The sequence below is a fragment of the Vulpes vulpes genome, chromosome 3 (genome assembly GCF_048418805.1).
Source record: "Vulpes vulpes isolate BD-2025 chromosome 3, VulVul3, whole genome shotgun sequence".
NCBI classification, from domain to species: Eukaryota; Metazoa; Chordata; class Mammalia; order Carnivora; family Canidae; genus Vulpes; species Vulpes vulpes.
The window spans coordinates 23,076,740-23,101,759 of NC_132782.1; the positions used below are offsets into that span (position 1 = coordinate 23,076,740).

At 37.5% G+C, this 25,020-nt stretch overlaps 1 protein-coding gene across 1 annotated transcript in view; it reads right to left on the reverse strand.

Moving 5' to 3' along the window:
• Window positions 1-25,020, reverse strand: part of TTN (titin) — a 274,354-nt gene that overhangs the window by 98,582 nt on the left and 150,752 nt on the right. Inside the window, exons 193-223 of the mRNA XM_072752064.1 lie at window positions 24,757-24,846; window positions 24,408-24,485; window positions 24,152-24,229; window positions 23,859-23,942; window positions 22,598-22,681; window positions 22,281-22,361; window positions 21,657-21,731; window positions 21,118-21,231; window positions 19,724-19,792; window positions 17,197-17,277; window positions 16,117-16,188; window positions 15,411-15,503; window positions 14,899-14,961; window positions 14,023-14,112; window positions 12,152-12,202; window positions 11,212-11,613; window positions 10,758-11,036; window positions 10,120-10,395; window positions 9,832-9,971; window positions 9,401-9,527; window positions 9,045-9,308; window positions 7,930-8,196; window positions 7,526-7,789; window positions 7,298-7,437; window positions 7,009-7,135; window positions 6,619-6,885; window positions 6,244-6,510; window positions 5,154-5,420; window positions 4,921-5,060; window positions 4,366-4,492; window positions 3,427-3,569 (exon numbers count right to left, since the gene is read on the reverse strand). Coding sequence (XP_072608165.1) covers window positions 3,427-3,569; window positions 4,366-4,492; window positions 4,921-5,060; window positions 5,154-5,420; window positions 6,244-6,510; window positions 6,619-6,885; window positions 7,009-7,135; window positions 7,298-7,437; window positions 7,526-7,789; window positions 7,930-8,196; window positions 9,045-9,308; window positions 9,401-9,527; window positions 9,832-9,971; window positions 10,120-10,395; window positions 10,758-11,036; window positions 11,212-11,613; window positions 12,152-12,202; window positions 14,023-14,112; window positions 14,899-14,961; window positions 15,411-15,503; window positions 16,117-16,188; window positions 17,197-17,277; window positions 19,724-19,792; window positions 21,118-21,231; window positions 21,657-21,731; window positions 22,281-22,361; window positions 22,598-22,681; window positions 23,859-23,942; window positions 24,152-24,229; window positions 24,408-24,485; window positions 24,757-24,846 — 4,700 coding nt within the window. The remainder of the gene's footprint in view (window positions 1-3,426; window positions 3,570-4,365; window positions 4,493-4,920; window positions 5,061-5,153; window positions 5,421-6,243; window positions 6,511-6,618; window positions 6,886-7,008; window positions 7,136-7,297; window positions 7,438-7,525; window positions 7,790-7,929; window positions 8,197-9,044; window positions 9,309-9,400; window positions 9,528-9,831; window positions 9,972-10,119; window positions 10,396-10,757; window positions 11,037-11,211; window positions 11,614-12,151; window positions 12,203-14,022; window positions 14,113-14,898; window positions 14,962-15,410; window positions 15,504-16,116; window positions 16,189-17,196; window positions 17,278-19,723; window positions 19,793-21,117; window positions 21,232-21,656; window positions 21,732-22,280; window positions 22,362-22,597; window positions 22,682-23,858; window positions 23,943-24,151; window positions 24,230-24,407; window positions 24,486-24,756; window positions 24,847-25,020) is intronic.

Below are 25,020 nucleotides of genomic sequence, written 5' to 3' on the forward strand. Positions count from 1 at the left end.
AGTTCTACCCTGGGAAAGTCTTCAAGGTGCTGTGCCCTGTCACCGAGATCAATTTTGCGCTACTGAAGAGAGTTCATTTAGAGTTAAGAATAATGTGAAAGTTTTTACCAGTGAAATGATTTATTATACTTGTGTGAAACAGGAGGTCAGGAATAAAGTTTCATATGAAGATTTTCCTTAATTAAGGGCATGGCTATTAATATAACTACCTTAATAATTGAGAAAGGTCAAAAATGCAATAAGGGAATACAACCAGGAGGAGGTGATTAAGATATGTCCTAGCCTCATAGCTACTTATTCAGCATGGTGCTTGAATGGGAAAAAAAAATTATTTTTGTAGTGATGTTTCAAAATAAATTTGGTACTCTAAATTAAGGCTATTTTAAAGTATTTCAGATTCAACACATCCACAGATATGGTTTACCAGTTTACACATTGTTTTATCATTTAAATTTCTCTGAGGCTGCTCTAGACTACTCTGTTACCAAGAATTTGTCTCAGAACACAGTGGTTCTCAATAAATAGCTCATATCCAATGTACCTTGATTATGTTAAAAAAAAAACTAAACTGAATTTTATGGAGGTTTATGTTTGTAAAAATAATGTTAAGGGGTTATCCTTTTAAAATATTGTTGACCTATCATGGATGCGTATTGCCATCATAGGCATCATGACTGTGACCAAGCTGTTGAAGTTTAAATTCATTTTTTTTAAAGATTTTATTTATTTATTCATGAGAGACACAGGCAGAGGGAGAAGCAGGCTCCATGCAGGGAGCCCGATGCGGGACTCGATCCCGGGTCTCCAGGATCATGCCCTGGGCTGAAGGCGACACTAAACCACTGAGCCTCGGGTGCTGCCCTGAAGTTTAAATTCTTAGTTATTAATGGCCATTTAGGACTTGGACTTCGACTGATGGTCAAAGAGGGGGGAGAAAAAAAAAAAAAACAAAGAGGGGGGAGAAAAACCCTAATTTTCTCTAAAATTTTCTGTTTTGATTTCCTATTCCAATCCCCTGTATTTGTCTGACTGGTGTAGTTTTAGAAGCTAAACATTTTGCAAAATGAAGTTGAGAGGCCTGAATTAAATTGGTATTAGGAAGTTTGCTATGACAGATTTAATTTAAACAAAAAATGCAAAATGTAATGCCTAGGCAAATTGTAAATGTAATAAAATTGCAAAATGTAATAAAATGACTATTACTCCACAGTTATATTTAAGTTTTCTTTTTTTTTAAAGATTTTATTTATTTGGGAGAGAGAACGTGAGCAGAGGGAGCGGGGCAGAAGGAGAGGGAGAAGCAGACTCTCTACTGAGCAGGCAGCCCAGGGGGCTTGATCCCAGGAACCTGAGATCCTGACCTCAGCCAAAAGCTGATGCTTAACCAATTGAGCCACCCAGGTGCCCCTATTTAAGTTCTTTTGAAAAAAGATGACATACAAGAGCAAGTTGATAAACAACTGAAGTATTTTGGATGGCTAAAGTAAAGAATTAAAATTCCTATGCCAAGAGAGACACAAGGAGGCCCCAGAAAATTTTAGTAAGAGGATCTTTTTTGTTCTCAAAGAGAGGTTTAGTGACTACATATATACATATTTTTAAAATAAATGTGGATAAATTTTTTTTAGGAATCTATATTTCAAGTTAAAATAGTTTTTTACATTAGAACTAATGAGACTGATCTCTTAATTTAAAAACTCTTAATTTGACCAAAAGATACTTAGTAGCAAAAGAATAATATTGTCTTTAAGCAGTGTAATGTATTGAAATTATGAGTTTACAAATGTCCAAAGGATCTTGAAAAGTCAACCAGTGTTTGGACATAAAAGCAACGAAAACACACTTCATAGATCAATGCACGTTTAGAAAAAAAAAAGAGCAAACTTAAAGATGGAGATGTCTAACACTCAGTCTTTAGAAGACCTCACTGCAGGGAAAGGGTCCTCACATGTAACTTAATTCTCATGCTGCCATTTGAATGCACAGTGGCTTTTTCAGTCCTTGGTAAAAAAAAAAAAAAAAAAAAAAAAGAGAGAGAGAGAGACTGACTGGCTGCCACTGTCTGTGTAATGGGCAAGCTTTGTCCTCCTGATGACTGTTACTGCATTCCTCTTTAATTGTTCTGATAGAATATGGAATTTTTTGTTTGTTTGTTTTGCTACAATCGTTCAAAGACATTTGCCTTCTTTTTACTTACTTCACTCAACTTTGTGGCTCTTTGTTACCTGAATCCCTCTTAAATTATATTCCTTCACATCTTAGAAGTTTGATTTGTATTAAAGCATTGGTGCCATCCTTGATATTATTTAAGTATTGAGAAAAATAATGTCCTACAATAACGTACTCCCCTGTGCTTTATTTCCAACCTGTGCTGGACATTCTCTGTAGGTTTTAGTTCAAGAATTCAAAACTAATGGAGAATTATCAAGATGATTTAAGCACACAGACTGTTGTGGGGGTCAGTACAGATAACAGCTCAATTTGGGTAAACTGTATTTTGAGTCTATCTGAATGGGCATCTGAGTTTTTACTTACGGCTAAAATTTGGGGCCTAGAAGAGTTAACACCGAGAGCTAGTTATTTCCTCAAACTTAATGTATATTTGCTCACACATGCGGATAACCTCAGAGCCCTCCTTCTTGTCACAACTGTCAGCTGCACTGTAAATAGTCCACTTGGCATTCCAGAATTTGCACAGCTCAAAGCACTTGAGGGTTAAAAATAGCTTTGGAGAAATGCTTGAAGAGCAAATCTGCCCAGAAGTTATCTCAACTACTTGATCAACTGCCTGAAATGGAATTTCCATCTTCTCTTCTTAATCCCCTTATATGCAGAACACTAGAGAGCACGGAGAGAATTAGTCACAAAACTTAACGTGGGCTGTTGTTACAGGGCATTTGATCAGAAGGCCTTTGTGATCCCCTCCGGTCTTCCAGTTAATCAAACAATCACTGATAGCTACTGAGGGTTTGCCTTTTCCTCAAAAAATGGAAAGCCTTATTGTACTTAAAATTATTATTTCCAAGGATGCCTGGGTGGCTCGGGGGTTGAGCATCTGCCTTCCACTCAGGGCATGATCCTGGGTCCTGGGATCGAGTCCTACCTACATCGGTGGGGGGGGGGGGGCTGCTTCTGCCTATGTCTCTGCTTCTCTCTCCCTCTGTGTGTCTCTCATGAATAAATAAAATCTTTAAACATAATTTTTATTTCCATGTCGATAAAAATGCCATCAGTTTAAATCCAACAAAAGTATGACAAATCTGATTTACAATTTCAACTGAAATCGGGCTAGAGTAGGGAAGAGGAAGGGAAAGGATGGGGAAGGGACATTAGAAAGAGCAAAGAACAAGGAATGTGCAGGTGAAGAAGGAGATCATGCGAGGAAAAGGAAGAGCGGGCCGTGGCAACTGCACGCCTGCCTTTTACCTTCTCGCTGGGCTCGAGTTTCTTCCCTTTGAGATACCATTCCACCGGGATGTCCTCGTAGGAGAGCTCGCAGTCGAAGGTGGCTGTCTCCCCTGCGGTCACCGTGACATCCTTCAGAGGCCTCAGGAGACCAATTACTCGTGCTTTGCGAGAAGAGGGGAACAGCTCAGGGTCACTCATTTTGTAATTCCAAGAGAGTAAATACACTTAGTTAGCAATCTTCATGGCTGCTTTCTTCAAGAAGGAAAGAGCTGCAGGACTGGCCACTGTCCTAGCTCTCATGTGAGCGTGGCCCCTCGGTGCCGAGAAGGGGAGAGCTGGTGGCCAGAGAGCGGGTATTTGTAGGGGCCCTTTCGCTGTGATATACGAGGTCAGCAAGAAATTTGCGCTGCATCTGTCTCTCCGCCAGGCATCAGGTTCCTCTTGCTACATGTTGGTATGTGACTTCCAAAATAACTAAGACCGTGATTGGGAGAGGACGGGGCCCCGCCATCACATAGCCTGTCCATATCCATCAAACACTTTGCACCTTCCAAAAATGTTAGCCCACACACCCCGCCTCCCTTCTTGAGTCTGAAATGCCCACACAGCCCAGTTCTGCTGTGGTGCGATCACTGCACAGACGTCGAGGGATGTGGTCTTTAGGAGTGCTGAGTTACATCCTCATTGCGTGCCTGACTACTGTGAACGGGAGGAGTGCACAGGAGCAAAATAGGACCTAACTTTCTTTTGTTCCAAGGGCAAGCAAGGTCAGGGAAATTTCCAAGACTTTGGAATTTGAACCTTGGGTATATTGGGATGTCAAAGAGGTAAATACAAGAAAGCCAGTTTCTGTACTTTAATAATGTTTTCTAACTAATTAAATCATTCCAATTAATTTTACATTAATTTTCTGCAAAACTACATCCTGTCTTCTCACCAGAAACACATCCTACTTACGTTTCACCCGGAGGTGAGCGCTAGATTTCACGTTGGCAGCCTGGAAATCCACCCCGCCGGTCTGGTCCAGGCGGCAGTTGTGCAAAATAAGGAAGTGCATTTTGCCTTCTTCCTTGATCTCACAATCCTGTGCCAAAAGAGAAAAAAAGGTTTCGTAGGAGACGGTGTTTGGCACTTTTTCCGGAGGCCACCAGAGCTTAATTAAAGGAATGTTACAAATAACTAGTGAGGAGATTGGATATAATTTTGAGCTCTTTTTTGTGAAATGAAGTTTGAAGGTACCATCAAGAAAGCAAGACAAATCCTCTCCATACAATTCAGAACCAACCGGCAGCCTCACAGAACATCTACAACCCTAGACCCCTACGCTGGGGCAAAAAGGAGGCAGGTGTGCCCGTGCCCACTTGTATATTCTGGTATCTCTCTTTGGCGTGAGGTCTGATGGAGAACCTGATACCATGTTTTAAACGCCCTGCACGCACTCTGACTCTCTGCCTGGCCTTTTTTATTTCACACAGCTCCTCTAGATGTTGACAAGTTCAGAAATAGCCTCACAGGTGTTTGGAGCAGTGCCTCTCCCTTGAGTTTCCAGTTGGCATGGATATCCTCTTCGGAGATTTCGGTTTCAAAGCGGGCCGTCTCAGTCTCCATCACCTCCACACTATGCAGGGGCCGGACCAGTTTGATTTCCCGATCTAGAAAAGTGAAGCGGCAACAGGTGTCATTTTGGCCTCTGGCAGAAATAACCCCAACGGCGCCAAGAGTGGACCTCACGGCGATCTCCTTACCTTCAATGTTAAGCTTCCCTGAGGTCTTGTCTGTCCCACAGTCACAGGTATACTGTCCAATGTCTGATTTCAAGGCTTTCTTTAGGATGAGTATGCGCTTCTTGCCATCCGCCTTAATAACAACATTTTTAGATGGTTTTATTTCCTCCCCATCCTTAAACCATTTCACCGGGGCATCCGCTTTGCTAATTTCACACTGTAGGATCACTTCGTCTTTCTCTACGCCCGTGTAATCCTGAAGCTTTCCGGTGAAGTATGGATCTCCCTCTGCAAGGCAAGTATAAGTGAACACATTTCGTTAACCACCAAGGATATGTGATCCCTTGGAAAGTTCAAGAGGCAGCTCGCTGATTTCTGGGCATATTTTAAAACTGTACCAAGCTTTCACTTATTTAACATGTTTATGTTCAGAAGTTCTCTGTGTTAGAAAGGGAATCACTGCATGCAATTTATCAAGAACTAATCCATTTATCTTATATTTTGAAGTATGTTATTGAGAGTAAAGACACTATGAAATTTAGCTTCAAACATAATTACGTGTTCCTTCATTACTCAGCTAAATTTCTAATTTCTTAGCAAATCATTATGCCCACCTTTAAGCTTTCAGATTCACATTATGAGTTTTTCTTATATCAGTAGTTTGCCATTAATAGTTTCTATATATGTTAGACTTCATATGTAATCTGCTTGATTACATCTAAAGTCTAAAGGGCCAATAAAAACAATGACTTTTAGTAATGTAACTTCTGTGTTTCCTCTTTTTTTAGAAGTTTGAAAACACTTTTCTGAAAAAATTCTGATAAAGCGAGGAGATGAGAAGTATTTATTATGTCCCTATTTTAAACATGACATGGCTCAATAATTAAGAATTTTATTTCTGATTTGAACTGGCTATTTTGTGAGCTGAGTCTTCATTATTTCAAAGTCCTCATATTTTCAGGTACAAATATTTTAGAAAGATGCCTGATAACATGTGATAGTTCCTTAAGGACAGGGCCCGCTTTCCTGCAATATAACCTATTTTATATGAAACTCCACAAACTTCTGAATTTCATGGAAAAGATAGAAAAAAAAAAAAAAAAGCACCTACCAAGCACAGTGAGTTTAGCTTCTGAACTTAGCCCCATGGCTTCTACTTTAATTTGAGAGGTGTCATCAATGGAGAGGTCTCTGAACGTGATGGAATGAGTCTTCCCTTCATCATCCATCCAGACAGACCTGCTGGTGTGCAGGCGCTGGTCGTTCTTGAACCACTTAACTCGGATGTTATCGTGGGACAGCTCCACCGTGAACACAGCACTTTCCCTCTCTTTGGCTGTTACATCCTTGAGTGGAGTGAGGAATTTGAGTCGGATTCCTATTAAGGAAAGCAAACCTCATTAATTCCAGCCCTTCCAGAGGAACTATAAAACTAAAAGCAAGCCAAATAGTTAAATGTGGTCTGTTTAATAGAGAATATATTTACCTTCAATGATCAGTTTGCCACTTGTGTGTTTATCTTCGGCTTCAAATATGTATTTTCCTTCATCTTCAAAAGTGGCTGACTTGATCACCAAGGAATGCTTAGTGCCATCCTTTATAAGCTCAACTTTATCATCACCTGTGATTTCCTGGGTTCCTTTCAGCCAACGGAACGTTTTGGGCTCCCTGGACACTTCACACTCAAACTTAGCCTCATCTTTCTCAAAGACTTTAACATCACTGAGAGGTGTGATGAAGATGAGTGGCAGTTCTGCAAAGAGAGGATGGTGTGGATGAAGCCAGATGATGCTTCGGTTCATGACCCCTAATCAGTTCGGGGCCTTGAAGTCTTGCAAAGAAAATAATGAAAGGGTGGCTGAGAGCCAGAGCATACCTTTCACTTTCAGATTGGCTGCAGATTTAGCGTTGGCGGCCTGGAAGGAAACCTCCCCTGTCATATCCAGCTGGCAGTTATAAAGGACCAGAATATGTTTCTTCCCATCTTCGATGATTTCACAGTCCTATTCAGAGTAAGAGGGAGAAGGAAAAATGAAGAAGAATTGCATTTTCATAACTGGCTATTCCTACCAATCATCAAAACATTTGAGACCAGAAGTCCATCTCTCTTCACCCCCAACAACCAAGCAAACCCGTGGCTGGGTGTTGGGCTGATCTTGACTTACAGGGGAAGCAGTTAAAGGCTCTCCTTTTAACTTCCACTGGCCGTGAACGTCTGGTTCAGAAAGTTCTATTTCAAAGCGAGCTGTTTCCCCGACAAACAATTCTACTCCGTACAGAGGTTTCTCCACTTTTATTAGTCGAGCTGGAATTACACAAAGGTTGGTTAGAACGACAGAACAGATAGGCTGCGTGCTCAGACAGCGTGAGCTGAAACACCTTAAGCAACTCACCCTCAACAGTAACGTTTGCTTTTGTCTGGTCGGTGCCACAGTCACACATATATTCGCCTTTATCTTTAAGTTCTGCCTTTTTGATTTTTAGGATGCGGCGCAGGCCATCCGTCTTGATAGAGTATTTGGCTGAAGGTACAATCTCTTCACCATCCTTGAACCATTTCACCGGTACATCTTTGCTCACTTCGCACTTCAGAATAATCTCATCCTTCTCAACTCCAGTTTTGTCGTGTAATTTCACAGTGAAGTAGGGATCAGCCTCTGTAAAAGCCATTCAGCAGATCATCAGGAGAATGTGAGAATTAAAGTGTACTGGAATTACAAGTGGCAACGTATTTAATGACCACCCACTGTCGCCATCCCTAAACAGGCGCTATCTGGTTATAGTTGGTCACGTTTACCTAAGACCTTCAGGTTGGCGGTGGAGCTCAGGTCCTTAACTTGAGCTCTTATCTGGGATATATCATCCAGGGTCACTTCTCTTATTTCCAGTTTGTGAGTCTTGCCCTCAGATGAGATGAGTACGGTTCTGCTTGTGTGGAGTTTGGCATCATTTTTGAACCAGACGACATGCATTTTTTCATGAGAAAGCTCACAAACGAAAGTTGCTGTTTCGCCTTCTTTCACGGTTTGGTCTTCGAGAGGCGATATGAACTTCAACCTTATACCTGCAGTGTAAGCATGGAGAATGTGCTTAGAAACACACTCTACCTTCAGAAACATTCCACTCAAATCTGCCAAGGTCAAAAGGGTCCATTTCACAGAGTATTTATTTATTCGCCTTTTCAAATGGATCTATCCTCCATTAAAACAAAGGGGAGGGGGAGGGTTCTTTTGATGATGACGTGACAGTGTAGTTGGGGTGCCAATTGTCACTTAGCCCTATTAGAACTTGGTGTTTGGGGCATGAGCTTTCAGAGTTAATTTGACTTTTTGTAATGCCAGTACCTGACTTAAGCTTTGACTGCTAAGCATCCACTTCAGAGATGCCAGCCACAGGCCTAGATAAGGTGCCAGGCTGGGCCTCTCCCCACCCCACCGTGCTCCTCAGGCTCCTCTGGTTTTGAGAACTTGGCCACTTGGGCAGCTTGCTTTTTTTTTTCTTCCCTCATTTTAACTTCCTGGTTTTATGTCTTAAATTCCCCAACAAAGAGTAAGCCCATAAAATCATAGACCCCCACCTTCAACCTCAATAAAAGCAGATCCAAGCCCACTCTCTATCCCTCACATCCTCCTCCAAAACAAAACCCAAAACCAAAAAATACTCTGGCTCTGTGACCTCAGGGGTGCTATGCAATTTCCAGGTCCTGTGAGTAATAAACTTTGTCTCTTTCAATGTTTCCTGATGGTTGCTGCTGAGGACATCTTGCAATCATAATAAGAACCACAAGGGCTGGTCCAGCCACCACATTGGTTCTTGATAGGCTGAGCATGGCACAAACAGCACTCTGTCTTTAAAGCATATATTTGTGTACTTAAATGTGGGATATTAGAGCCAGATCTCATCAGCTCTTACCTGTAACAAATAATCGTGCTGAGCTCTTCTTGCCCTCTACCTCAGCAGTATAGACCCCTTCGTCATCAAAATGAGAATCATTGATAACGAGAATGTGTTTCTTTCCATCAGCAATGATATCAAACTTGTCAGATGCCTTGATTATATCAGGTCCTTTCGACCATATCACATTTGCTTCTCGAGTGAGGACACATTCAAATCGAGCTTGTCGCCTTTCTGGAACAGTGACATCCTTCAGGGGCACAGCAAAGTCAAGTTCGATTTCTGAAAAACCAAACATTAAGAATGAGGTTTCTGGAATGCACGGGGCTGTGAAATGAAGTCAAGCCCACCCCATATGTTCAAAAAGCCCAGACCTTTTACTGTCAGGATGGCAGTTGTAAATGCATTAAGCGCCTGGTAAAGGACTTCCCCGGCTTGGTCCAGTTTGACTTTGTGCAAAGTCAAGAAGCGTTTTCCACCTTCTGCTTTGATTTCACAGGTCTGAAAAACAACAATCTTGGTTAGCATTTGAAAGAGGGAAGTTCCTGCAAGGAGAGATGTTTCAGATACAGATGCCTAGAGATGTTTCACAAATTACTACTAACTTAAGTAAAAATGTTTAGTCATAAATTATTTAAAAATTGCCACAAAGCTGGCACAAATCGTGCATCCAAGTTCTTCCCCTCTCTGAGACTTTAGAATCCTGAAAGAGCTCCATCGTTATTGAACCAAATCTGAATGTCAAACCTGAATATAGAACGTGGATATTTTACGTGATAGACAACTTAAATGGGAAACGACTCACAGGTGAGGGCCGAAGAAGTTCTCCCTTCAGTTTCCACTGTCCAGGAATGTCTGCCTCTGAGATTTCTGCATCAAAGCTTGCGCTTTCCTTCTCATAAATGGTAACATCCTCGATTGGCTTAAGCAATTCAACTTCGCGCTCTGTATTGGTCAAGGACAAAAAAAAATCATAATGCTTTAAACAATCTCACAATGCTTTCTTCCCTTTTGTGTGTGTGTATGTGTGTGTTATTTGGCCTTATTCACATTCAAAACTTATCTTTTAGAATAAAAGGAAAGACTTTTATACCTCCTAGTGTCAGCTTTGCGGGGTATCTTTTCCCTTCAATTTCCACCGCGTATTCATCGATATCTTCCGGTGTGGCGTTCTTGACTTTGAGGAAGAGATGATTTCCTTCTCTTACTATCTCAGTCTTATCATTAGGTTCCAGGGGGATTTCATCATATCCTTTGAACCACTTGATGTTTGGAGTATCCTTTGCTATCACGCAGGCAAAAACAGCCGTGCCCTTTGGTTTCACGTGCTGATCCCGTATAGGCTTCACCAGCCAGTCTCTGATGACTTCTGCATGAAAATGAGGTCAGAAAAAAATAGTCATGACCTGAACAAGTAACGTAAATAGCCCCCGTGGTAAATTTCAGAGGTAGAAAAAAAATTTCAAAAGTGGATATAATTCATCTGCTGTGATGTGTTGATGTTCCCTTATTTAGAGAAGGTACAAGGCTGGGAAATAAAATGCTCTCTTCCATTTTGCTAATGCAACAAGCATTAGCATAATAGTAATATTAGTATATTACTAATAATATTAGTAACATACTAATAGTAATATTAGTATAATAGTAATACTATTATAGTAATAGTAATACTACTAGTATAGTAATAGTAAGCATAATAAGCAGGACCCAATCTCCCGGCCAAGTACGAACCTACTACTTTGACGCAGGATGAACATTCCAGGTTGTTGGCATTTTCCACGGTAACTGTGTATGTTCCAGCATCCTGGTCATCTGCATCGTTGATGGTCAGGGCTCGCAACAAGCCGATGACACCGGGCACAATTTTGCCAGGTTTCTCCACCACGATCTTCCCATCCTTCCTCCAGACCACGTCGCGCTCCTTGTTTAGCTCACAGCTCAAGTACAGTGGCTGTCCTTTGACCACGGTGACTTCCTCCTCGAGTGTCTTTACGAAACGCACAGGAAGTTCTGTGGAAAATTTCATTATTAAAAATTTGCAAAGACTTTTCAATATACACGCAATATGTTCAATGATATAAGACTTGGAAATAAGCGGTTTTGTCTAAAGTTACAATAAAAATTGTGACTGCGGTTGGTTGTGTTAAAGTTTAGCAAGGACCATATTCAGCAGACTGGAAATTACCTTCCACAACAAGTTTGGCTGTGGAGGTCTTCTCCTTATTTCCCAAGCGTAAGACACAGGTGTATTCGCCGGCATCAGAAAGCTGGACATCCATGATATGCAGCTTTCTGTCTTTACCATCTGCGATGAATCTGTGCTTTGGGCTCTCACGGATATTGCTACCGTCTTTCATCCAGCTTGTAATTGCAGTGGACGGGGAGACCAGACATTCAAAGATCGCAGAAGACCCAACCGACTCTGCTTCAGTCAAGACAATGTCTTTGATCTCTTTCACAAACTTCAGTGGTACAGCCTTTAGCTGGTAGGTGAAAGGGGCCTCATCGGGAGGTTTCTCTCCACCACTTCCTGGTCTTAACTTTTTCCTTTCAACTTCTATTGGTGAAGGAGTCTTTTTGGGGATACCTAATTCAAAATAAAGTTAAAAGTTGACTTAGCATTTTCATAAGGGTCAGAAGTGCATACTTAGCCAAGTATGAATAAAACCAGCAGTGGAGCAACTTGAAGACAAGAACAGAAAAGTAAAGTCTAGGCAATTGAAAGGCCAAATGAATTTTTACTGCCTTCTTTCAGATAGGAAAACGGGATGGCATAAGGAATCCACAAATAAGAAATGTTCTTCATTTTCTCAAGTTTTAAACCCAAATATAAAATGTCCTGATTAATGTCTAATTATTTCATTGTCCCATATAAATATCATGTAGATGAAGAATGAAGCTGAGAATTTATAGAGTTCATTATGCTAAAATACAGTTGGTATAGACAATACTCATTTGAATAATATTAGAGGTATGTTACTTGAGATATCAGAAGACATATTAGTTTTATCAGAATCAATTATGAATAATAAAGATATTTAGAATTTTTGAAACTTTCTCTCCCTTGAATGTAAAGTTTCCCAGAACGAAAGGTTATAATTTAGGTGCAGGGAAATGAATCTTACCTTTGATGGGACCTTTCGGCTTGGCAGCCTCCTCTTTAGGTGCTTTGGCTTCTGAAATAAAAAGGAAAACTCAGCATTTAAACAATTTTCAGACCTATTTTATGCTTAGTAGTAAACCATGCAGGGTGAGTCATGTTATTATAAATATTAATGCATGAAGAGAAATTGGCTTTATGTATATGACTTCCATGGAGAATACTTTGATATTTCCAAGAAGGCATGTTTTGATCAGTATCATTCTGGTCAATAATGACCACCCTAAGCGACCAACATATTTAGGATTAAAAAATTACTTTCAGCAGGTGCCTTATTCTCCTCCCATTTCTGGGAGAAAGTGTACTGTTGCCTAATGAGAAGTTTAACTCTTGCTCAGCTGTGCAAAGGATTCTATATATTTATGTATGTGTTGGTTAAGTGGACCTAGGAAAGAAGGTTCTGTCAACAAGGAGTTGATGTAGGAAAAAGGGAAATGGCCCAGAAGTTACCAAAAGCCTTTTTTTTTTTTTAACTGAGCAGACAAATCCAGTAAAGATTAGGGAAAGAGAAGGGGTCTATGTGCTACATACATATGGATTCCTTTGAAGATTTCTCTTAGACAACAAACTAAGGCAAAAAAGCAAGTCAGTTCCTACATTTAGAGTTTAATGAAATTACTAATGGGGGGCAGTACAAACTGTAGAACCAGCTCTCTAGCTTCAACCCCTGGGAATGTGAGAAAAGCTTTATTTTTACATGTACTTAATTAAGTCAATGACGATTATTATTCTTTTCTGAACTAACAAAAAGTATCATATTGAAATTGTAGAAGTTGAACAGAATAATGTCCCAATCATAAATACCAGTGACAAAATATATCATAATTATTAAAGTTGAACTACAGCCCAAAGAATATAGCATATTGTCTCATGCCATTAGACATAATAAAAATTTAAATATAGACATAATAAAAATTTAAATATCTCCATAGTGCTTACTATGCACCAAGCACTGTGCAGTTTTACCTTTATTTAATCCTTATAATAATCTTATGAGGCAGATATAATTATTCATCAGATTTTACAGACTAGTAAATTAAAACTTAAAGAGATAAAATAACTAGCTAAGGGTCATATAATTAGGATATGTATTGATCATTGATCAAATCATTTTTGGTTTTGATCAAATCATTTTTGGTTTTGAGATTATCATCGTCGTGATGAACTAATAGTTCATATACAACTAATAAGTACCATAAATTTATACCTGAGATAGTTAATACCACTGAGTTAGTACATTTAAAAGAATTATTATTGACCTAGATTATTATATAGATTTAAAGGCTGAAATATGAAGTCTCTCCCTTTTTTTATTGTGGTAAAAAAAAAAACTAACAAAATTCACCATTTTAACCATTTTAAAGTATACAATTCAGTTGCGTTAAGTATATTCACAATTTGCAATCATCAACACTATCCATTTCCAGAATCTTTTCATTTTGTTAATATGCAGTCTTTAAAAAAAAAAAAAAAAAAAGGACAAATGATTCCTAGAGGGTAAGTGGAAAATTTGAATATCCAAGGGCTGCCTATATGTAAGGCTCTCTCCTTAGTTTTCATCAGCCTTGAACATATTCATTACTTAATTTCAAAAGCACATAAAGCAATGATGCTTTGAAGGAATGAATATTCCGAATCAAAATACAATATGCACCCATGGGTGAGAGATTAGGTTAGGAAAGGACATCTGATGAAGAAACGTTAATCAAGAATTTATTAGCCTCCCCCCAAGTTGATGATGCCTATGTCTCAACAAAAGAGGGCCTACAATGAAGTATGAATACTTTTATTAAGCCCCCCAAAAAACAAACAAAAAGAAAACTACAGAATAATTACCTGCTTTCTTTCCAACCACAGGCACCGTCACCGGGGCAGCGATGGGGGTCGGTGCAGGCTCCACAGGAGGTGGTTTGATTACTTTCACTTCTGTAGAGAGATGTCCATTGCATTAATGCATTCATTTGTCTCTTCCTAAAATCTCATTTGGAGGCCTATTTGCCTTTTCTGATATAACTTTGACATTTTCAAATCACTAGTTTTACAGAGAAAATATATTCTAATTATAGCATGAACTATATACAGTATGATGTAATAATATATCCAATATGTTTAATTATATTGGGTAAAAAATAATATAATCTAAAAATATATTGGGATATTTATAAGTCATCTGATGCGTGCTGACTTTTATTTCCTTTTTTAAAAAAGCCCTACATTTTTGCTAAAAAACACACAGAGACTCAAAATGGTATCACTTAGACTGAGTCCCCAAAATGAGACTTAATAACCAGTCTAATTGCAGTTTCAACCTTCCCCGCAGAAATGTGGTTTTAACTGGTCAGCCAGCATGTTTTCTTTTCCATCAGCGCCAATGAGTCTGTTGGGTCCTCTCCATCCCCCAAAGAATGAAATAATCTGCATCATAAACCCCCCCTGCTTTTTCCTCTAGCAGACAACCTCCTCTGCCACCTTTTTTTTTTTTTTTTTTTTTGCTCATGACTTTCATGTCCTCACCCTCAGTGTATAAAAACCTTCCCTCTTGTATAGCTCCTTGGAGTGCCTCTCTATTTGATAGATAAGGTGCTGCTCATTCATGAATTGTTTAGTAAAGCCTATTAGATCTTCACATTTGCTTGGTTGAATTCTGTTATTTGACACATGGTGAGAAGCACGCAGGAATAGGCTGCTGACACTGAGGAGAGGCTTACTTACCTGGTTCAGGCTTTGGTTTAGGTTCAGGTCCAGGGAGAGGTATTGCTGGCTTAATTTCAGGCACTAAAAGAATTCACAGTTGTAAGCAGGTTATCACAGTATTTTTGAAGTTTTTCACAAAATCAGACCAAACTGGTAGACATAATTTATCTTGGGAAATATTAGAATTTAAACCCATATAGTCACCAAATCAAGTGTTTGACCTAAAGTTTATTTTGCAGTTGAGACAAAATATTTGGAAAATATAATAAAGCATTTTATAGGTTCTAATGTTGTTTTTCGTCTCATTATCCATTTTTTACCTAGTGCTCATAACATATTGTTTAACAAATGGGTGGTCATTAGCCAAGTGCACCTAAGAGTGAAATGGTAAAGGAAATTAAAGCCATGTGTGATGAGTAGATTAAGGTCATGTGTTCAAATCTTAATGCCAAGGTGACAGTTTTTTAAATGATGCATATTCACATTTTTTTTTTTTTGAGACAACTAAGAAAGTGCTTTTAAGTTTGTACCTTTTACTGGTTCAGGCACTTTCCTTTCCCTTTTTGTAACCGGAGCTGGAGGTACTTCAGCCTCTTCAACAGCTTTTGGAGGTGGCTCTGGTACTTTAAGATAATAAGATTATTTTCTAGTGTTAATTGAATACTTAGAAATCAACTGACCTGAAATAACCAGATCAGACTATTTTTCAAAGTTCTATTACTGGCTTTTAATGAAACCTTATGCCATATCAATTAATTTCTATTTTGTCTCCTTGACTGTGCCTCAATTTATTTTACTTTCTCTTATTCCATCCCCTTGCATCCCAACTCTGTTAGCTCTCCCTTTCTAGATCACTTCCATCTAATAAACACACCCTTTGAGAATAGGCTAATGATAACAACCCACCACCCACTTAAAGGCACCCCCAGGTCTGTGCCCCATTTGCTGAACCCTCCCATGAAGCTATTTTGCAGCCAACCTGATTAATTCCCAGTCACTTCTACCAGAAGAACAAGTGGCAAAGTAATCACAGTAAGAAAGTGCAGGAAAATACATGAATGGATTTGGAAATTACTATAAAGATATTTAAACAGAAAGCAGACAATGGAAAGCACGAGACTATCTCACAGACGAAATGTGAAGCTATGTCTATATTTAACTCCAGAAATGTTTACACGATAAACCTTTTGTTAAACGTCCATTTCGTTAAAAGATAATTGTTGCTGAGATTCCTACCTGGTTTTTTAATTTTTTCTAGTTTTTTAGGTTCTACTTTAGGTTCTTCTTCTTCAGGTCTCTTTCTTAGAACTTAAAAGACAAAAAGGTTTATATGTAAACTAAGACAAACAAACTAATGAAGATGTTGAACACACTGGACAAATGCAAATAATGTACAAAGCAAGGAAAATGAAAAGCATGCAACCTAGTACACTGGCAAATCAGGCTTTATGCTAGAAGTGCTTGTTTTTTGTTTTTGTTTTTTTTTAAATAAAAGGTAGTTATATTAATTAGAATAACACTGGGAGTCACTTTATATCCATGTACAAAGACAAGCTGTTGTTCGGAGACAACTCTGTTGCAAAGATGACCAAAACACAAAACGAATAATTTGAATAGCAACAAATTCAAATCCTAATTCAACGTTGTAATATGAAGAGTATTTAAATAAGTATAAAAAAAAAAAAATAAAAAAAAATAAAAAAAAAAATAAATAAATAAATAAATAAGTATAAAGTTTACTTCAGTGGAGACAGCCAAAGAGTTTTGTCTAGACACCTGTAATTCTGTGTGAAAAAAAAATGTTAGATTTCCATTCCTCATCTGAGTATCCTGCTTACCAATTCTTCAAGATTTTTATTAGTAGAAAGAAATGCTCAGTTTTTTAAAAGAAATGTTATTTATTAGTTGTGATGATCCTGTATCACACTTTAAAACTGAATACTGAATTTAGGCTTAAGTAGTTTGCTCTAATTTAGAGTATTTAATAGGTTTAGTGTATTTTAACTATATAATTTGATTATGAACATGACAACTGTGGTCATTATTATTAGCTGAGAGTATGATCAGTTTAGTTACATCTATGCATGTAAACTTCAAAACTGTGAATGCTCACAAAATTTCTGCCTTCTTTTTAAAAAAGCTATGAAAATGATAGCCTTCCCAATATTCAGTGCAACTATAAATGAATTTTGATAAGTAGGTAATTTGATTAAAAGATAACCAAAAGACAGAAACATTTTGTAAGCTTTCAAGTCTTTTTTTTTTTTTTTTTTTTGGCAAATTTAAAGCTAACAAAACAGTTGAAAAATACTATACCGCTTTTGAGAACAACTTCTTCCTTTGGTTGAGGTTTAGGTTCAGGAAGTAATTTGCGAACTTTCTTTTCAGCTCCAGGCACTTAAAAGAATATGATTTCAAATTTTGAAGTAAATTCATATAAAAAGTAAATTTCAACAAGAAAAAGATCTCTTTCAAAACTAGTTAGCTACAGTAATAAAAATTTTTGTTGCATATAAATATCACAGAATTTAAAAGCAATTAATACACTTCGATGCATTTTTTTTTTTGCAAACATCTTATATGGCCTTGTGACAAATTCCGTTGCATTCATCGCAAGCAAATACAGTTATCTTGCGTGAGGATAGATGATATTCTATATCAATTTTATGAATCTTTGATCATATACAGGGCTCTTGACAGCATCTTTTTTTTTCTTGTTTTTGTTTTTTTTTTTCTTGACAGCATCTTTGCCGCAATCTAAAATTGTAGATCAGTTCAAATCTACATTGGTATCTCCCCAACTCTTAATTACATTAAAATGGTAAGTGTTAGTGTCATTATTCAATCTCCACAGGCAGGAGAAGAAAGCCTAGGGATCTGGCTGATGACCTTGGTATTGGGGAAAGAGCACTCTCATTTTCTTAACAGAAAGGAAATATCATTTCTTAAGATCTCCTTTTTGAAATAATACTAACCTAAAATTATAAAACTACAGAATTTGAGAGCTTGTGTTGGAGCACATTTTTAATGAATCAGAAAAGGTTCTCAAAATTAGACTAAAAGGGACCCAAGGAATACTAAGTTCATTCTGTCCTGCATCTTTAGTGACTACTAAATGGATAATATTATCTAGAGCAGCCTCCTCCCTTCTCTTACAACCCTCATGGATTTGAGTGGAAAAAAAAAGAGAAACACTGGGTGATTGCTGAATCCCCTTACCTCTCTACTGATGTTAATGAAAACCAGTTTAAACCATTATTTATTTGTATCACTTAACATCCTTTTTATTTACTCATAAATCTGAGTTTTTAGATATTTCTACAAAATTTTCCATTTGGTGCTTTAGGCAATATATTTGCAACTCATTAAGTAGGTTTTTTATTTTGTTTTTTGTTTTTTAAGTAGGCTCCACACCCAGCGTGGAACCCAACCCAGGACCTGAACTCGTGACCTTGAGATCAAGACCTGAGCTGAAATCAAGGGTCAGATATTTAATTGACTGAACCACCGAGGTGACCCTAAATAGGTTTTTATTTTTAATGTGGTAAAGATAACTTTGCATAACCTAAAATTTAAATATACAAAAGGTAAATATTTTAAATAATGATTTTTTTCTGCCAGGTATTTTAAGTTAAAATTCCACACTCAAACATTAAATTTTTTTATCCGTGTTAGATTGTGCTGGCTTTCAATACTATTTTAGCATTACCAATATTCTCAAGGTATAACTATTTTCATTGATCAAACCTGGAAAGACAACCATGCATCTAATTAATGTGGAATGGCATAGATCTTTTACTTATACAATGGAAATAGTGGAAATGCATCTTCGCATTTGTTTTTCTGTATTGCCATTTTGTTTTTAAAGTCTTACTGACATTTGGGATTCAGGCACAGAACACATCATTGCAGCTATTATTTTTAAAGTTCTTATAATGTCAATCCATGTCATTTTAATGTTTAGGTGGGTTTCCCTCCATTACTAGCTAACTCCCATAGTAATATTATTTTGTAATCTCCACTTTACAAGTCAGGAAATGTATATTTAGATGGGTGATTTTTCTAAAATTCCAGAGTGAATCAAGAACAGATTCAGTTTCTGGATATGGATGTGTTGATTACTTAAACATAAGGCTCCCACCTATTTTACTTACTAGAAGAATTAATAATCTTATTTTTAACAGAAATTTTCCTAAAGCGTATGATCCATTTATTTTTATTTGGGGGTCTAGGTTTAGATAGGGAAAATACAGTTTAAAGAGGAATGAATTTTGAGAAAGGACCTTCAGTGATCAGGAATGCTCCCTTAAACTCCCAGTAAGATCTGCACACCTGAAAGAACCTCTTGGAGTCAGTGACAAGAGAGTGACAGGAAAGCCACAGGAAATCCTTATAAGTCACCTCAATAGTATGGAAGGAGGACGTGACTTGTATGTAGCGCTTCTAACACTGTCTAAAATACTCTGTTCAGGTGAAATTCAAAAGCTTTCTACTATTAGGTCTCTGCATTTTAGCCTAAGATGTGTCTTGATACTAACTTCAGCTAACCAGCAAAATTTGATATTTTCAAGTTAAGGAAAATACAAGAAGACGTATGTAGATGAGACAAAGATAAACAATATCTATCCACAATGTATGAATTTGATGGGAGACAAAGGCAGCAACACTTATGAGCCAGGGCCATAAAAACTACAAAAATACAAGAAATAAATGAGACTACTCTGATTATGAAAGAAAGAAAGGAAGAAAAAAAAGAAAGACAGAACATTCTAGAAGACAGGAAGAGCAAGGAACCCGATGAAGGGATACTGCATAGAAATACATTTTCCAGACTGCGAAATACCTTTCAGAGGCTTAAGCTCCACTTTTTCTGGGACTTCAGGTTTTTCAGGAACTTTCTTCTTTGAAACAGCTTTAAAGAATATGATCTTAATGTTATTATTTGTATATTCAGACTAATCTGAAGTAAATTATTAAATATCTGCTCCAAGAATAAAACCAAGCTTTGCTTACAGCCTAATAATAGCATTGATAACAGCCAAGAGCAGCCACCAAAGAACACACAAGAAGCACTCAAACCATGAAAACATTGCCCTTTTACTCTGACAGTGAGTAGTGAGATTAAGTCTGGTAGAGAAAGAAGATAATTTTGGTTCTTTACAGGAAGAAGAAATTTTCCTTTACGTGTACATTTATATTACATTTAAATTTGTATTAAATATGTATCTTTATGGACTATGAATCAATAGATGGGAAGCCTTTGAAGAGGTGCCCATTTTCCGTCTGACTCGGAATGCCAGAAGTTACCCCTGCTGGCCAGGAAGGGTAACGAGGGGCAAGAATCATGAGAACTCAGTAGTTTACTCTGAAAGATACTGGCTTTGTACATGTGTAGGTGACTATGGGAAAAGTGCTCGTCTAAGGTTATATGTAGATATTTTAGATTGAGAAATCTCATGACACTACAAATAAGACGACATTGTATTACCATGAGAAGAATAATAGGCGTTTGCCAGTTTATTTCAGATGTCATTTTAAGAATTAAGTAACATTGCATCAATTCAAAGAAATATCTAAATACCAAAAGAATGAAGGGAAATTTAATAATGAGAAGAGATGCTGGATATCAAATGTATTCATAATCACTCTTTCTGGTTATGCCAAAGACCACATAGGACACAATATGGGTTTTTAAGTTTCAAAAGAAAAAAAAAGTGGGGGGAGCAGCGGCAGGTCATTCGTATGCTTTCCTTTGATGGTATATGAGAGCGTATTAGCTATTGATGCCATAAGTTTATTACTTATAGCATATTTCAGAACACATGAAATTGTTTAAGAACAAAGCTTTGGCTTTTGTATAAATTTGTTACTGCAACATTCAAAGTTTCATGCAGGGTTTTCTCATATATTCCAGTGCGCAAGATCCCAAAGATATGCATGATAATCACACTCTGAAATCAGAAAACCCTTTCTCCATAAGAAGGTTAGTTGGGCCACGCTGCATCCATATGTCCAGGATGAAGCTAGGGATGAGCAATGATGCCCTTTCTTTGAGGCATGACCAGACAAAGCACCCTGAGGCAGCAAAAAACGCAGGTCTCTAAGCAACTCTCACGGCTCGATCATGTTTGAAAGCGCACACTTTAAAAAATGATACATTTCTTGCAAGCACCATTTCAGATGACTGAATAGAAGTGTGAAGCAGGTTAATAAAGCTTTGGAGTAGCATTTTTATACCTTTAAGTTGGAACATTTTCTCCTTCACATCTTCCTTCGGTGGAGCCGGAGGAGGTGCGGCAGGCTTTGGTTTGAGTTTTGGTTTCTCAACAACCTTCTTTTCAGGTTCAGGTTCTTGAAAGAGTATTTCAGGAGTGTTAGCACACGTGTATGCTAATTCACATGTGCATATATAGTACATTCAGTAGAAATGTAAGCATATATGTGAAGCATAAAGTTTGCTTTTTACATTCACATTAGCGTCCAACATAAAACAGTATCCAACATAAAACACAAAAATATCAACACTGTACACCGATGATGAGAAATATGGCAAAGGCACTAATAAAAACAAAGGAAGTATTCATGTAAGCCCCCCTGACATGAGATCGATAGCACAAATGACAGGGATACGTAAGAATGAAATGCACATTTACAACAGAGTATCTTACACACAGATGCAGAGAGACACAAGGAACAACATTAAACATACACACATATATATGTATGTGAAGATGAAGAATATGATGATAAAGAGCTAAGTCCAAGTAACTGAATACCTTGTATTGGTATTTCTTCTGGCTGTGGTTCAGGTTCAGGTTCTTCAGGCTCGATATACTTTTGAATTTCACGTTCTTTAAAGAATGTTGACAGAGGATATGAGATTGAAAAGTTCTTCACAAAGACTCATACAAATTTCACACCGATATAAAGATTGTAGTCACAAAAACAAAAACATACACCTCATACAAAGTCACTCATATAGAAAAGGAGGTAAGATTTCTATTAAACATTCTATTAACTATTTGATGTAGGTTGATGATGAATGAGATGACTTTTAAAATTTGACAAGGGGTAAAAATAAAATAAAATAAAATAAAATAAAATAAAATAAAATAAAATAAAATAAAATAAAATAAAATAAAATTTGACAAGGGGTGACTGTTTGAGAATCCAATGCAATTATTCCAGTTTTGCCTTGTAAACGGAATTATTAATTACTATCAAGAATAATCAAATTAAAGATTCTACCTTAAAAGAAGTATAACTATTTGAAAAGTGAAGCAAGCAGATGTTGGAATGCTTCTGTATAGAATTTCAAGAAAGAACGTCACCCTATGAATAGTTTTTTTTTAAATTTGTAGCAGGAGTCTTTAAGAGATTAAAAAAGTTTATGTTTATACCTTCAACAGGGGGAGTCACTTTTCTACCAATGGTTATGGATGCTTTCTCTTCATACATTATTTCCTCGGGAGGCTCTTCAACTTAAAAAACACAGTATCATATTTTAGACTGTATTCACAATAGAATCTTTCAACTGCTAAGTTGCAACATACCAACTTAGTTATACTCTCTAACATCTTCTTCAGATGGCCCCAAAATATCAACAATTTTACTACATAAGACCGACAACAGACAAATACATAAGACCCATATACAACCAAGGCAAGATGATGAAGACAACTGTCATCTTTCCAAGATTTATAGAGCAGCTGTGTACCTTGAACAGGTGGGGCTTCTGGCTCTTCAGGAATAGGAACGGACACTTTCTTTTCTGGGATGATTTCCTTGGGCACTTGAGGCACTTTAAAGATATTGATTTTGTTTACTATTAAGAATTTAGAAGATGTACAAGATTCTGCAAACAGCAGGCAAAGAATACAGTAGAAAGAACTTTATCTTACAAGACTTCATGGGGGAATATTGGCTTTGGAGGCATGGCATCCTTTTGGACATTCCAATTTTATAAATGAGTTTTCTCAGCCTTCTTCATTCACTTCTCTTCCTCTGAGTACCCTTAAATGCCATTCTTCTCCACTGGCCTAACTCTGAAGCTTTAAAAATTTGACTCTACCTTCTGTGAGCAATCACTCTTGCACTCTCAACTCTTATTTCTCTGTGGACGACTTCTACATCGACACCTCCAGCTCTGATCTCTTTCCTAAATTCTAGATGCAGATTCCCAGCTTCTACGTTTGAAAAGTGAAAAAAACACTTTCTTTTTTCTAATATTAGTTAGGGACCCAATAAACCATTCTCACTGATACCTAGCTACAACCTCTATGATCATCTTGGGCTCCTCTATTTCGCTACTTGTTTCCATAATAGACACCAATTCGATCTCCCATCTCTTTCTTCTTCCATTTCTACTACCATTGGTGTTGTCCAACTCTTAAATAATTGCAGGGGCTCTTGACTATTATCACTGTCTTTGAGTAGCTGGAACTATTGCTAGTCATCTTTCTGAAGCCCGACCATTTTCTCAATTGCTATACAACATAAAAATCGGTCGAAACTTAACTTTTTATTTCTTTCATACAGTTTTCCCTGATGCCTCTGCCTGAAATTTATCTTCCCTTGCTCTGTGTTTCTGTAGCCCTTTATACTCTTGTAGGTGTGATTGCTTCCTGTCTCTGTTAGAGTTGTGCTGTGCTTTCTTCACACCATCTTTAAGTTGGTTGAAGACAGGACAAGAACTTTTTTTTGTAGGACACTGTTTGGTTAGTGGTTGGACATTCAGCAAAATATGCTGAATTGAGCTGTTCTACTTCTTGAATCAGAGGAGGTCCTTTGCTACCCCATGGAACCATGTCATAGCACAGCTGAATCTCATTTTTTCCCCTCCTGCTTATCATTTTTTTCTCTTTGCCCTCACGATCTTCCCCTTTTTATCTGTGAAATGTGGTTTTGCATAAGACCTATTATGAAATTGCTCAGATAGCATTCAGAGAAATATACATTTTTTTCTTCATGGTAGGTACCTTTTTTGGGCAGGACTTCTTGTTTTTTGGCCACAGGCACAGTTTCCCTCTTTACTGGAACAAGTTTCTTGGGCACCTCAGGCACTTTGAAGATATTAGTTTTATTTTAAAAAGAGTATTTAGAAACATCTTAAGTGTTAAGAATAAAGAATCTGTAATTAATGGAGCAGTATTAAAATTGTTGGAAATGAAGTAAGGACATTTTTGTCCATAGTTATGCAACAACAAACACAGATAACAGATAACTTTAAAAACGGAATGATACTAATGATATCAATGATTGACGTGAATACCTTCAGCTGCAGGTATTTCTGGCTTCTTAACCGTTGGGACTTTCTTCACTGGGACAACTTTCTTTGCCATCTCAGGTACTTTAAAGATATTAGTAGCATTTAATAATATAAAATCGCAAGATATAACATGTACACATTAATTTGACAACAACATTTAGGTAACAGTTACGCACATAAATACGACACAATACATAATACAGAGAGTGTCAGATTTTAGCACACAAAAATGAAAAATGATTTATGTTACTGTAAGTACCTTTAGGAGGTGGAGCTTCTGGCTTCTTGATAACAGGAACTTTCTTCTCTGGAACAATCTTCTTGGGTTCTTCAGGCACTTGAAAGATAGGAATTTCTTTCAGTCAAATGATTACAATGAAAAGCTTTGACACTAATGAACGAAAAGAGAAGATCACACCCATTCCTTTGGTAGGCACACTGGAAAATTCCACAGCTTTGTGTGTGCAAATGACTTCTGTTCTTGCCAGTGAAGTCAAATTTCAAGTAAGAGGATAGAAGACTAACATTTTTACCTTAAAGAAGATCTCTAATAGTTATAAAAGTCAAATGATGTACTTTCCCGTGTAGTACAGGATCCCGCCATGTACCTGCTGGTGGTGGGGCTTCTGGCTCCTCCTCCTCTGCGACAGGAACTGGCTCTTCCTCTTCAGGAGCAATTTCCTCAGGTTCTTCATATACTTTAAAGATATAGTTAATTTTAATTCCATGTATCGAACAATATTTGGAGATGCACAAAACACTGAACATAAAAACGAGTAACCTTGACTTCCTCCCTTGTTTTAATTAATACCTTCTCTTATTTTTGTGAAGATGAAATCTACCTTATTCGCGTGGACTTCTGTTTCTATTGA